Genomic DNA, 15206 nt, shown 5'->3' with positions numbered 1-15206 from the left:
ATCCTACTTTTTTTATCTCTGTAAAAAAATCTTATGACTACAAAATGAATTTTTTGCTTCCTTTTCTTCAAAAACACCATATTCAAAGATGTTCTGAATTAAATTGATAAAATAAGGGTTAGTTGTGATTTGACTTCCTAGTATTTTATCATTACTGAATTAGAAGTAATTAACAGATAAATTTCCAGAAAAAAGAAACAAGATAACTTTTCCACTGCTTTGAAAGGAGTTTCACTCATTTTTAGACTCACTATTAAAACTCATTTCTAAGTGGTAATGACCAGGTAGCTTGTTACAGACCCTCACCTACCACTCCAACACACACACACTAAGAACAATTAGAAAAGCTGCACACAACACACACACAAACACACACACATACACACACAAAATAATCCATTTGAAAGCATCAGTCAGCTAACACGGCAGCCAGGACCTTGTTAAGGTCTAAGGTGTCTAAGGAGTAAAGACACCTTAGAGAAGGGAAGTCAACTAGTGGGTCTGACAGTCTTTGAAGTTGTTCCACTCAAGGAATTTGCCAATTTCTAAGTAGTACAGAGCCAAGAGGCTAAGAGACCAGGCAGAAAGCTGCAATTAAGAGGCTGGAAATCAGCACTGAGTTTTTGGCAGTCCCATGGGGCTTGGAAGAGACCAAGGAGGAAGGGTTTATGTAAACACCCAGAATTCCTGGTACGACCTTGGAAAGGCTATACTTCAGAAATTAGGAAAAACTGGAATAGTGTTCTCACAAACCTGAAACCTAACTTTCATCAGCTCATTCTCAGAATGGATTAGTGTAAATTACCCCACATTAATGCCTGCAAGAAAGCAAAAGTAAATCCTCTCTGAAGGAAAACACATCACGCAAAGCCTCAAATTACCTCTTTGATTTTTCACACACAATGTCCACCATCCAAACAAAATTACAAGGCATGCAGGTGACCATTAGCTTACAGCTGAGTCCTTGTCAAAACTGACCCATAGAGGTCTTGTAACTCTCCAGCCTGAAATTCCCATTTTTGGATGAATCAGCTCAGACTCAAGAACTAACAAGGTAGGAACGGCTAAAACCTTGTTGGTTCAATGGAAAAGGTATATTCAAGAATGTAGCTGGTCTGGCCCCAGAAGCACCTCAGCTTTACATTTTAAAAAGTAGCAAGTATCTCTCTGTGGGGAACTTTATCTGCTCTGCTACCTGAGGCAAAGCCACTGACTCAGTAGGGTCCTTGATTCACAGAAATTCCCTAAATATCTGGGCCCGGTTCACTGATGGTTTGGCTAAGCTGAAACCCAATGGTATCCATTGGGGTGCTGTGGCAAGTCAGCCTCAGTGTCAGCTATGCAGAAGAAAAAGCAGACGTAGTTGCTCCAGTCAGAGGGTAGGGCTCAGGCTTTTGAGCTGGTGCCAGTGGCAGAGCTGTTTGGTCTGCCACTTGGAAAACTATAGACTGTAAGATTAAAGAGACTCTTCTTTGGAAACACGACCCTGGGAACGATCCATGTCTGCTGACTGTGCTGTACGGATCAGTCACGTAGATGTCCACAGGAAGGCCTGTGGAATCAAGGGCTGTGGAATCAACTGGAATCAAGCTGCGCTGGAGCCTGACTCTGTTTCTAATGTTTTTATTTATTTATTTATTTTTGGCTGCGTTGGGTCTTCCTTGCTGTGCGCGGGCTTTCTCTAGTTGCAGAGAGCTGGGGCCACTCTTCATTGCAGTGCGCGGGCTTCTCATTGCGGTGGCTTATCTTGTTGCCGAGCAGGGGCTCTAGGCACGCGGGCTTCAGCAGTTGTGGCTCGGGGGCTCCAGAGCACAGGCTCTGGAGAAGGCTACCACTGCAGGGCAGACTTGTGACGCCTGCCAAAAGTTGACCCATTTGTCTCACAATGGGAGAGGCCAGGTCACAAGGGGTGCAACCCCTTCCCACTCCTGGTAGATTGGCTACACCAGACATTCAAAGCCCTCTCAGGACTAGCAATGCTACCTCACCAACTGTTGATACTTTTTTAGGTTACTGGTTAGCTGTTTCCAGTCACACCACTGTGGCCCTTGAAACTAATCTGTATACTCAACAATGGACTGACTGTCCAACCCTTTCTCCCTCATTCCCTCCTGGCCCATATACTTTAGTAAGGCAGTTTGATCAGTGAGTGCAGGTATTCCAAGAAAGGGGTCATCCCTTCTTGGCCACTTCCTGGATAATGATCAGGACAAAAGGGGAAGAATTATAGGGCATTATACAGATATATTTTGAAAACTGAGGATTCTGTCTTGACCAGCGCTGGGCATGATGCATTTTTCTTTCCCTAACAGCACCCCCAGGCCAGCCTAGATGACACAACCTACAGGTGGCAGCAGAGCTGAAAGGGGGTGTCAGGGATTCAAGCTTAACTCTGGTTAAGTTTTATAAAAGTACCTTGTCCCTCTTGCACCTGACCCTTCCAGATGAAAGGTGTAGGTGCGAGTTGGGGATGACTGGAAACAAAGTGAAGTTAGAGCTTCTGAAACGGGACACCCAGTTTTGTGAATAACACTGCTATGAAAATTCTTATACAAGTCTTTGGTGCATATACATCTATGCATCTCTAGAGGAAGAGCAACAGCCCAACACCTGGGGAGGGGACACCTCAGACCCTAGAAGGTATGAGGGAGAAAAGAACATTATGATTTTTTGTCATTTTGAATTGCCCCTGGAGCCTTCCTCCAAAGGGAAAACATCCTGGTGTGGCAGTCCAAAGCTGCTGCAAGTGCATTCTGTTTTACTTACTGCTGCATCTTTTGTGATGCACTTGATTGCTTTGACCACAGAGCAGCAAGGGAAGGCCCCAGCTCCTGCACCTTCTACACAAAGCACCTCCGGATGCTGTCCCCGTCCCCATTCATTTCATGGGCAGAAAAATGCCACAAAGAAAAAGACAGACAGTTTATACAACATTAAAGTTTTAAACTTCTCTTCATCAAATGACACTTGTAAGAAAGTAGAAAGGCAAACCAGAGTAGGAGAAAATATTTCCAATACATATAACTGACAAAGGACTCGTGTCTTCATATATACTAGGATGAACAAGATGATGTTCAATTATTTTTGACATTCAAAAATGGCAATTCATAGAGTTTAACTTAATATTTTAAAACTCCTACAGATCAGTAAGACAACTCAATTTTTTTAAAAATGGGCAAAAGGTTGAACAAGCACTTCAAAACAGAGAACAATCAAACGGTCAAGAAATACCTGAGGGACTTCCCTGGTGGCACAGTGGTTAAGAGTCCACCTACCAATGCAGGGGACATGGGTTCGAGCCCTGGTCTGGGAAGATCCCACATGCCACGGAGCAACTAAGCCCGTGCGCCACTACTGAGCTTGTGCTCTAGAGCCCACGAGCCACAACTACTGAGCCCGCGTGCCACAACTACTGAAGCCTGCACACCTAGAGCCTGTGCTCCACAACAAGAGAAGCCATCGCAATGAGAAGCCCGCACACCACCACGAAGAGTAGCCCCGGCTCGCAGCAACTGGAGAAAGCCCGCATGCAGCAATGAAGACCCAACACAGCCAAAAATAAATAAATAAATAAATAAATAAATAAATAAATAAAAACAAAAAAACCTGAAAATGTGTTCAACCTAATTATCAGAGAAATGAAAATGAAAACCAAAATGAGATACTGCTACACACCCACAAGAACGCTTAAAACTAAAAAGACTGATAATACCAAGTATTAGCAAGAATGTAGAGCAACTGGAATTCTTATACACTGCTAGCGGGAACATAAACTGATATACCTATTTTGGAAAACTGTTTAGCAGTAATTACTGAAGTTGAATATAAGTAAGTCCTATGAACCAACAAGTTCATTCCTGGGTATATACCGAACAGAAATGTATACATGTATGTGCACAAAATATCTGTACAAGAATTTCCATAGTCATATTATCTGTAATAGCTTCAATCTGGAAACAATCCAAGTGTTCCATCAACAGTAGAAAGAGAATGGATAAAGAAACTGTTGTATACTCATCCAGTGGAATACTACAAAGAAACTGAAAAGGAATGAATCACAACACCCAAAGACATCGATGAATCTCACAGATACGATGTTGAGGGAAAGAAGTCTGACACAGAAGAGTACTTATTGCATGAGTCAATGACAAAGTTCAAAAACAGGCAAAAGCAATCCATGATGTTAGAAGTAAGGATGGTGGTTACCCATGGGTAGGAGCATTGAAGAGGAATAGATGTGAGGTTACTTTCTGGAGGGCTGATCATGTCAATGGCTTGATCTGGATGCTGCTTACAAAAATATATTCACTTTGTGAGAATTCAGGAAGCAGCACACTTATGATTTGTGCACTTTTCTATATGTATGCTATACTTTGAAAAATATGCTTAAGTTATTGTTAAAAGAACAACATTCAAATAATTTTTAATATTCAAGTATTAAGAAAGTAAAGGGAAATTATGAACATGAACCCTTAGCAACACAGGAGGCCTATCAGGACCAGAGGACAGAAACTATCTTACTGGAAAGATCTTATTGATAAGGTAAGGATGTACAGCTACTACTGAAGGAAAAGAAGGTGGCTTAAATGCATAAATATTAGTTGGTGAAAATAATATTTACTAGCTTGATGAATACACTGGACATGTCAATAATAATGTCTCTCACACCCACCAAACTTTCCATGAAAATCCCTCACCCACAGTCCCTGCTGCTTGACAGCCAATTTATGGACCGGTCAGAGACCAATGGTCTTGTCTAGCCCCCAAAATGTGAACTGAGTCAATCAGATTCTCTCTCACGAAAAGAAGCGCTTGAATATACTGAGTGAACAAGAGGTGCTGCAGTGAGAACTGAAGCAGTAAAAGCAGAGAGAAAGGGGCCACAATATGTTGAGTCAGTATCACGAGGGGCACAGCAGCCTGAAGGAGGGGAAGCAGAAATTATGAGAAAACAGAAGCAGTAAGGAACCAAAGAGGCATAAACACACTGAAAAACATGTCAGCCAGTACCAATGTCCGAAGCACAGCTAGGTCACAATAAAGGTGGAGCGGTACTCGCCCTTATATTGCCCTACAATATTCCCACTGTCCCCCACCACACACAGAGGTTCCCATTATTCAAGACAACTTGAGTTCATATCTCTCCCTTGCAATCAAAAGAGCCTAAGGCAAATAATCATGTGACAGAGACCAACTCACCCTAGAAAAGCTTAGCAACACTAGAGAAAGCAAACTGCACACTTGATTAATGAAACCTTAGTAATTGCCTTAAAATAGCATTGCCTACTGTTGGGTCTCAGAACCGATTCTGAAAGATGGATGAAACACTGATTTACGGATGACATCCCGATTGTTGCAAAACTATGCAAAATACTGAGTGATGAGAAGCATTAATGGCATCAGAGGAGAAAGCACTCACTCAACTCTAAACAAGACTCTTCCAGCTGCTGGAAGAGTTTGGTAAATGGACTTCAGTAAAGAAAAGAAGATCCCTCAGTAACAGAGCCACCAATAATTTAATTTCTTCTAGAGTGTGGTCAAATCATGAAAATACCTTTACACCATGATCATGGTTAAAAACTGATTTCAAATTTTTCTTTAGGATTTAACATGCCGGAACTTATTTAAAAGCTAATTCTACTACCTTTATGTCTTCACAACTACTGTCTCAAGCTTTCTCCCTTAAAATGATATCAAAGAAACAAAAAGATGATGACAATTACAGTAACACACATTAAAAGAGAAACGCATTACAAACTATTTCCCGGATCGTTCTTTTCAGAGTTACACCTAGTACAATCTTCAGCGCCAAACAAGAGCTGTGCCAAAAACCAAAAACTTCCTTATTTACAAGCGAAATAATGATGTCTGGGATTTGCTTTAAAATAGTCGAACAACAACAACAAAAAAGGCATGTGTGGAGAAAAACAGAGATAACAAGAAAGCAGAAAGCTGAAGATTGTTGAAGCTGGACGATGAGTATATTGGTGTTCCCTAAACTGTTCTATTTTGTCTGTGTTAAATTAAAAGTATTTTTTAAAGAGGAAGAAAGGAAAAAAACACCTAAGTGACCCTAGTAATGAAAGCAACAAGAAGAAAATCAAAAAAGAATTATATTAGAAAGGGAGTAATAAAAACACCAGCTGACAAATGTGCTATGTATGTGCTGGGCCCTGTGTTGAGAGCTTGGCATGGACTGTTGCCTATGAGTCTCCCAACAACTGGATGATGTAGGTACTATCGTGATCCCCATCACAGGCAGGGGTCCAGGCTTAGAAAGCGAAATTGCTCATCATGTATCTGGTAAGCAGCTGAGTGGAGACTGAAACCTCCGCGGTTTAACTCCTGAATGGAACCATACACAATACTACCATCTGACCTGGAAAGTGATATTTTTAAAGTTAAAAGAAAGCAAGTTCATGCTGGATATGAGTGGCCTCCTATTCCTATGCATCACTGACATTATCTCGTTATGACTCCTTCTGTAAAGAGTTATGACGCTCCACAGTGAGCCTTAGGCCAGGCTATTACCTCCCCATTCCCACATTTCTAACCCAGGAAACCTCCTAGCTTTCCAGTCGTCCCTCTACTTGACAGCACTAACCCTCCTGTTTACATTAGTCACACAAATGGCATGAGTTCATAAATACAGTTCGGGAAATGAATCAGGCATTGTCTACATTAAATCAGAAAATGACAAAACAAAACATTTTAGGAATCTGAGAAGAATGCAAATACCAGTAACCAGGGTCCCTCAGATCCCTGCTGTTTCCACCATCATCGGTCTCAGCAATGTCACAATGGTAAGTATGGGAAGAGCTAATAAAAGAAATTATGGCCTACATTTAAAAAAATGAAGCACTAAAGGGTCAATAAATTTTATTTTTAAGCATAGCTTTTCTTAAGGTTGTTTTATTTGTATCTTCTCAGATCTTATGAGAATTCTATTTTTCATTGACTTACTGTACTCTGATGCTGTAACTTATACACCCCTCCCCAACTTTCTCATTTCTTCCTTTACAGTTCAAAAAGAAAAGAAATATTATTTAAATAAACACAGATCAACTCAAACTTGGTTTTTTTTTTCTGCCCTCTCCCTAAAAGTATATTTGAAGCATTTTGTATTCACTATGAGGAGTTTTAAGAAAAATGATTTGAATCTTCATTTTTCGTGAATCATAAGTTTTTCCAGTGCTAGTAAAAAGTAAAAGTGTGAGAACATGTGCTTTCTGCATCCTTGTTCCACTTTATGATACCAATGTTTTCTCAAGTAAAAGAAAAAGGAAAACTTGCTGCTGTTTGGTTTTTTCCCCCCCAAATATACATACAATCATATGTGAATTCCTTAGGCAAAAATGGTAAAATATACCCTTTGGTGGAGCCAAAATAATGTATTTCTAACTTCACAATCAGCTAATATTTGAAAATTTCACCAACTGAAATGTAATGAATAATTTTGGAATAATGGTCAATTTTTAGAATAATGGCCAAATATTATACAGTAACCAAACATTTACCATAGTGCTATATTGATACCTACAAATATCGTTTCTAGTTTTGTTTCAATATTAACTAAGATTTTACTATACATGGTCTTGAATTAAGATAAACTAATTTCAGAGAGGAATTTATACCGTGATTAACTTAAAATCATTAGTCCTGTAAAATAAAGCACCCCAAATTGTACACCGATTGGATTTACAACTCATGTCTTGAAATACATGTCTTAATGATACAAATAAAAACCTATAAACTCCAATATATATAACTGTATAACAAATGTTTAATATTTAATGATGGAAGATAAACTCAATAAACATACACACAACATACACACACAGATATACACACATATCCCTTTCTTGTAGGACAAATAAACAGGCATAAAAACATAAAGCTACTTTAAAATTGTGAAAATTAGGATTTCAGACCTGAGTGAATCCATATTATTTGTCAATATGGCTTATTTCATTACAAAATAATCTTAAATACTAGTTTTTCCTATTCTACAAAATCAAAATTATACTGACGTAGCATGCATATTTATTGAAAAATATGGACAAGGTCAACTAAAAAGTATAATCTGCATTAAACAAACAGCAATAACAACAACTGCTTTAACAAACTACTACTATTTGCTTGCTAAAACCAGAAACATTTGGTTATCATACATGCTTTAGGACTTATCATCCAATGAAAGAAAAATATCTCTATTTTTTAATTCCTGAAAGAAAGTAAAAAATTTGTTATCACACTACAAATATTTTCCACCATTTAGTAGTGCATTTAGCGCTCACTTATTAAAACCCACAGAAAAATACTTGTCACAATAAAAATTCATTTTTATGTACATCTGTCACATCAAAGATAGACTTTTCTATGTAGAATTCTTAACGATAAGTACAATAATATAAATAGTAAGGTTTAGTGTAGTCAAAATTAAAAGAACTATATTTTTCTAATCCATAGATTATTTTTCTTCATTTAAATCTAAATTGGAAGAATGATTACAAAATTCAAGTGATAAATCATTTCTTTCCTAATTACATTTTAAAACGTTTTACAAGGTTTAACAAATACTTTTATTCCATTTGCCCTTTATTTGTGTTCAATAAGCAAACACTGAAAAGGAAACGCTGAGTTTGTTATTATACTTCAATTAAACCACATGAACTGGAACAAAAACCCATCATCCACGCTCCCCACCCTCTACAAATATTTCAGGGTTTGCATGCCGCTCTGCCTAATTTGATAAAATGATTAAAATCTTCTGCTTGTGGACAAGTTTGGAAGGCTAAAATGACTGGCTAGAAATGAGGTGACAGGGGAAATCACATAACCCTTAATCCCTTTAAAACTAAATCAACATGTTTAATTCAGCACTAATATGACAAGTATCTACTATTTAAACCTCCAGAACTAAGGAGATATTCCACCCTCACCACGCCCCGCCCCCCAACCGAAACAACTGAAATCAGGCTGAATAGACCACTTAACATTCCCAGGAAAATAAGAGTAAAGATGGCTTTGTTCCTATGTCTCTCCTGCTAGCAGGCAAGACAGATACAACCACTTAAACAGATCAGGCTAATTGGGATGTGTATTTTCACCCTCAGAGCAAATATTTTTAAAGATTCCTTACTGAAGTAAACGAATGCCATGTAAAACTGTTTAAACATAAATCTCATTTTTCTTTGAAAATGTAATGGTCTGCAATTGTATTTCTCAAGAATCGAACCTGTCCTGTAAATGGTTTTTAAGGGGAAATAAGAATAAACAAAACAGTGATTCACATACTACAACCCCAGCCCCCTATTCCACCCAAATTTGAAATTTCTTGAAGCTCAGTGGATTTAAATAGTCTCCTTAGTAAGGCACTCTTCAAGATTATTCAATCTTCATACCTAGAGCTGGACTTTGGTCATCTCCTAAAACTCTTGAAGCCTCAGTCTTATCATAGGTAAAAATGAAAGAACATTACCAGTCTCCAAGAGCTGAAGTGAGGTTCAAGTTAGATTTAATAATGGAAGATAACACTGAGCTTGGCACATAGAAGGTACTTACTACATGCAAATTCCCTTCCTCCTTAAACACCTTCACCTGGAACAAAAGGTAAGTTTTTCATTTTCCATAAATGGAGCTCTTTTAGAAAGAAGTACTACCAACACACATTTTCTAGAAAATGAACATCACTTAAAATTTTCCATAACTGAACACATTTTGATTATATCACCATAACTATCCCTAAGAAATAGCTGGTATAGAAGGTTGATAAGAGAGCCTTGCAATCTCCCAAGGACCTACCAAAGTGAAATCTTGGGACACTATTGAGAAAATGGAGCAATGCAAATATTCCTTCAACCTATGCACATTTGGAAAGTGAAAAATACCTTTCTTTTTTCTTCTTAACTGGAAACAGTTTAAGATAAAATGGTGAAAGAAAGGAAGGAAGGAAGGAAGGAGGGAGGGAGGCAGGGAAGGAGGAGAGGGAGGGAGGGAGGAAAGATGGAAGGAAAGAAGAAAAAAAGGAAAAAACCTTAATTTTCTTTTGTCAACCAACTTACTTTGAATTATTATTTAGAAGAAGCAAACGAATGAATGTTTTCTTCTTATAACTTATCACAGTTAATTAGAATCTTTAAATTATTTGAAGGAGAAGTAGAATTTAAACTGGCAAGAATGATTAGAGGCATTTTATAGCAAGAATTACATCAACTGTCACTGTCATTACAATGTGTCGCCCTCCAATGAGAATGATAAGAACGTCTTTGTCTCAAGCAGTCATGTTTCTATAGTTTTGCACATCTGCTGACTGGATTTATCAGAATATCCACGTCAATCACCTGCTTGGCCTTAACTACTCAGATGCAATGTTTATTACAGAGACTGATAATCTTTAAATCTTGTGAAATTGTCTTTCACATCCTGTGCACAGCAAAAAGCTCACACTCTCTGTTATAATCTTAGAAATAGGAGATGTCATTATTGGAAGATAACTCAGAAATCATCCTAGCCAAACTCTTAATTTTTATTAACACATCTGAAAACAGATTTCATTAATAGAAAAAACAGAGGAAATGTTAAGAGATTTGCCTTTAAGAAGTCACACAGAAATGGTGGAGGAAGCCCATTCTGCCTCTCTAAGTCCCGTTTCAAGCCCTAACCTTCAAGTATGTTTATGGGGTTGATGGAGACATATATGTGGAAAGTTCCAGAAGCATACTTGGAGAAGCAGACCTTGACAGGATCCCTGCTCAGTGCCTCACATCCACCCTCTACCTCGCCAGTTTCACAGGTCCACCATGTCTAGGTGCCTGAGATGAAGTGAGCACGTTAGCAATACAAATTAACTGAAAGAGAACCAACTGCATAAACTGTAGATTTAAGGTAAACTTTTTTTTTGTTTCTTATCTTTGCAGTTTCTTCTTCATTCTTCAAACACACCCAGACAGACAGTGTTACACAAAAAATATCAGTCTGCTAAGCCAACCCACAGAAGCACCCACAGAAGCATGTCCAACACAAGACAAACTGACAGATTTCCCAATCCAACTCCTAATCCATTTTGGAGTGCTTGCTTCTCTACATCTCAGTTTTACTACAAACACCAAAGGTTCTAATTTCTAACCTCGAAGAGATGTATAAATGATTGAGAAATACTCATAACTTATATGATGATAAACAGAGAAAAAAATTCTTAATAAGGGGACCTTTTTAGGACTTCCATTAGAAAGTGGCAGGAGAGTCAAACTATTTGGAGGTTACATTTCTTTATAAAGTATGGTTTAAAGAAAATTGTCCTGAAGATGAGAGTCTGGATATTCTCCAAGTAGAAAAATCTTGGTTTTCATGTGTTAACAGGTCAGACAACCATGATAAGGTGCAACAGGTAACAACGCCCCACTCCCAGCTCATAACAAAAGTGGCTATCTCCTGATATTATTATAAACACAAAGAGAAAATATTATTTGTAATTGAGTCAATGATGTATCTTCAGAATAATTTCAAGTACCCTATTTTAGTAAAGACATAATAACACTTTAAAAACCTACTGGTTTTTGCTCCCATGGGCCTTGGAACACATGCCTTAAAAAAAAAAAAACAAACAAACAAACAAAAAAAAACTCACCAATGGAAAAGAAAAAAAAAGAATAGATCCTGAAAAAAATCTCTACCTATTTCCTCAAAACCCCTCCTCCTGCTCTCAGTTTAATTTCTAAAATGCCTGACTTGAATTTAAACTTATATTTCCAGTATCTATATCTACAAAATTGGAAATCAGTTTTTCAAAGAACTCTCAACATGCCCTCAAAAACCAAAGGGAATATTTTTAAATTTTCAGATGTAGAAGTGTTATACCAAGTTTAATCAGTTAAGTCTGAATGATTTATAGTGAAACCAAAGTGAAAAAAATCAAACTTCTGGTTGATCTACTTTTAGCTCCTCTTAATTTTACACATTGTTTTATGAGCCCCCAGGGGTTATGTAGGCATCTTACTCATCTTTCCATCGCTAGCGCCTCTCACAGCCGCCCTCGGGGATTTGCAGTAGAAGCTGTTTGGCCTGACTTACATGGAAAATTAAGCTGCTAAAAATTTTTATGCAACAACAAAGACCATCAGCCTCTTTTTTTCAAGGTGGAGATCTAGAAGCAAAGTGAGAACATTTGGGAGCATAAAATTAGTCTGCTTTAACTTTAATAAGAAATGGTGATTGAAAAAAAATACAAATTTCGCACTTGCAGGAATGGGAGGCAGGGGGCGGGAGTTACTAAATCTGGAGGGTTTTTTCCTCCCTAAGTGCAAAACCTAGCAAAACTAATAAAATTATGACCCAGAATAAAAAGGTCACGTTCATTTTCGAAGCATTCATTTAAAAGTATACAGAAGCGTTCTTTAAAAATGCCCGCATATTTACACATAGCAGGAATGTGGCTACCAAATATTAATCCTGAGGGAAACGGATACACATTTACCTTCATAATTAGACACAGCAGGCCAAATGTTAAAGTAAACTGCCATAAACCACAAAGACAGATTGAAAGTGACCAACAGAAAGTGCCCGTCCGTCCTGGGAGCCCCGCTTGTTCCCTGCACAGCCACTGATCAAACATCTGCAGGCAAAGAAACCTACACTCACTAGCCGGGTGACGGAGAAACCAAACTTTTCCAAATAAGTTAGTTCCGTCTTGCCAATCTAAATCCAACAGGTGTCAACACACGTCGCCACACTAAGTCCTTCCGAACAAGGTGTAGAGAAGCAATGTAAGGTTAGCAAGGAAGCTGCAACGACCCGACAGCTTTCAGGGTCTCGGAAAATATAAAGCCGAGCCCCTATTCCAACGGATCACAAGGAGATGGAGGACAGGGCGGGGATGGAGATGGGGAGGCGGAGGAGGGGAGCTGTCCTGCCACAGACGCCGCAGGGGAATCTCGAATCTCGGAGGGTGGTCCCAGTGTCGGATCGGGCCCTCGACCTCTGGGCTTAGAAAAAGTGGGCCTTGCCGCGGCCGCAGGCAGGGAGACGGGGAGGGGATGGCGCGTAGTACCTGCTTATCCAGAGCGTCCCGGGCGCCGCCCGGCCCGGCCCCGGCCCTGGGCGGCGCGAGTGCCCGCTCGCAGCTGCAGCCCTCCAAGAGGTACATGCCCGCCGGGCGGCAGCTCTGCTCGCCCTCAAAGTAGAAGAGCACATTCTGGTAGAGGGCGAACCACTTTTCGTGCCAGCGGCTCGCCTCGGTTGCCTTCTTGCTCAGGAAGCCGCGCTTGGTGCCCTCTTTGCGGGCTAGGAAGGCCAGGTACAGGGCGTGCCCCTCGTTGTAGCGCACGCTCTTCTGCATGGTGAGGGCGCTGGGGGCTCACCCCTGCCTCGCGGCCATCTCCCGCCGGCTCGTCCGAAGGCGCGCCCGCTCGGCTCCCGACGGCGGAGGACTCTCCCTTTCCGGGCGCCGCGCACAGGGCACGCCGTCGGCCTCCCGGGCGCGGCGCGGTGCGGCGCGGCGCGGCGCGGCGCGGCGCGGGTCTGAGGGGCGCCGGGCCGTGGCCGGGGCACGTTGTCTTCCGCCACCGCCGCCCTCCCGGCCGAGCGAAGCCCCCGGAGCCCCCGACGCCCGCGTGGAGAGTGGCCCCCCGAGGGCGGCCGGCCGGCCGTTGCTTTGCCCAAAGTTGCGGGAGCCCGAGCCCCCGCGGCGGGCTGGGGCGGCGCGCCGCGCCGCAGCCTGTGGAGGACTGTCCTCGGGCAACTCGCTCCGGGAGACAGAAGGTAAAACGTCACGTGGGAGATCAGCTGTAATCGGCTTGGAGACCGATTTAAAGGGCAAAGTCGGCGCGGCGGCGGTGACGGCGGCGCAGCCCGCTTAACCGCGGCGCGCGTCCCTCCCTCGCCCGCCGGCCAGGCCGCTGCCTCTGCTCCGGCCGCGAAGGGGCGGTTCGCGCAGAGGTGGAGGCGTGCGGCGACCGCACACACCCGCTCACACGCGCGCTCGATCGCACGCGCACACACACACATACACACAAGTATGTAGACTCACAAACACAGGCAAATGCACACTCACAGGGTGCGCACAGTCCCAACACAAACGCTTGCGTTTGCACAATTACACACTCACGCATACAAACAGGAACACACAAATACACAGTCACAGACACCACACACTCCAAAACACACAAATATATTCGCACAAATACACACAACGCAATACTTCAGCACACAGAAAATTATGCGCTCACATATATACAAGTAACACCCACAACGTGCATTCCTACACACAAAAATACAAACCCATTTACAAATACACACGTAGGCAACCACACACATGCACACACTGACACGCTCACCCAAACACACATCTACACACACAAATCATACACTCATCCACACGTTCAGCCAAACTCACGCACACAATATAGACACATGCGCACTTTTACACTCATACACACACCCATACAAACTGCACACAAATACCCATACACAACACGTTTATATTTGCACACTCATGGTCATACACTCACACAAATGATCATATACAGACACATACATGAACACACACACATGAACACACAAATGCGCACATTCACTCCAAAGTACACACAAATAACATTCATACACAAGCACTCACAAACATACAAATACACATTCATGCAAATTCATACACTTCCACAAACCCACTGACACATACAACACACTCACACTCATCCACGACTGTGTTTCCGTGGCAGTGAGTGGAGTCACAGGATGGCTTTGCATAACGGGCAACCTTGACTTTCCCACCTGTACTTGCACTGCTGTATTTAAAACTCGAGGTGAGTGTGACTCTCCTGTTCCCAGAAAGGTATTGGATGCTGTTGGTTCCCTGTCAATGACCGTGATTTCTCAGGATTAAGATGAAAGAGACTAAATTTTAAGCACAGGGTTTTCAACCAGGAAAAAATACCCAAACAGCGAGACTTGTGGCCCCTGACAGAATCGATTCCTCAGAGGCCACGCTGTCATAGGTTCACTAGATACCCTTGCTGGGACTGGGATTCATTTGATAAATAAATCTCACAGGCTCAGCCAGAAAACCAAGACCCCTAGTATACAATATAAGTGGAAAAGAAATGATGTGCACAGCAGCTGTGAGAGAAAGCTAGTGAACACTCCAGGGAGTACCAGTGTTTGATTCTGCTATATACATTTTTTAGTCCCCTTAGTCACTTATCATAAAAATG

The 15206-nt window shown here is 41.2% G+C and overlaps 1 protein-coding gene across 6 annotated transcripts in view; it reads right to left on the bottom strand.

Moving 5' to 3' along the window:
- The window catches only part of RASGRF2 (Ras protein specific guanine nucleotide releasing factor 2), a 229323-nt gene extending 215856 nt beyond the window's left edge, over positions 1-13467 (bottom strand). For all 6 annotated transcript variants that reach the window (XR_009502340.1, XM_059916673.1, XM_059916674.1 and 3 more), the window contains exon 1: positions 13049-13467. Coding sequence is in view for 5 of the 6 variants with exons in the window: in XM_059916673.1 (XP_059772656.1) it covers positions 13049-13336 (288 nt within the window). In the remaining variant the exon portion in view is untranslated. The remainder of the gene's footprint in view (positions 1-13048) is intronic.
- Between the last annotated feature and the right edge of the window lie 1739 nt (positions 13468-15206).

Source organism: Balaenoptera ricei, chromosome 3 (assembly GCF_028023285.1).
Source record: "Balaenoptera ricei isolate mBalRic1 chromosome 3, mBalRic1.hap2, whole genome shotgun sequence".
NCBI lineage: Eukaryota > Metazoa > Chordata > Mammalia > Artiodactyla > Balaenopteridae > Balaenoptera > Balaenoptera ricei.
This window is presented reverse-complemented; position numbering and strand designations above follow the sequence as displayed.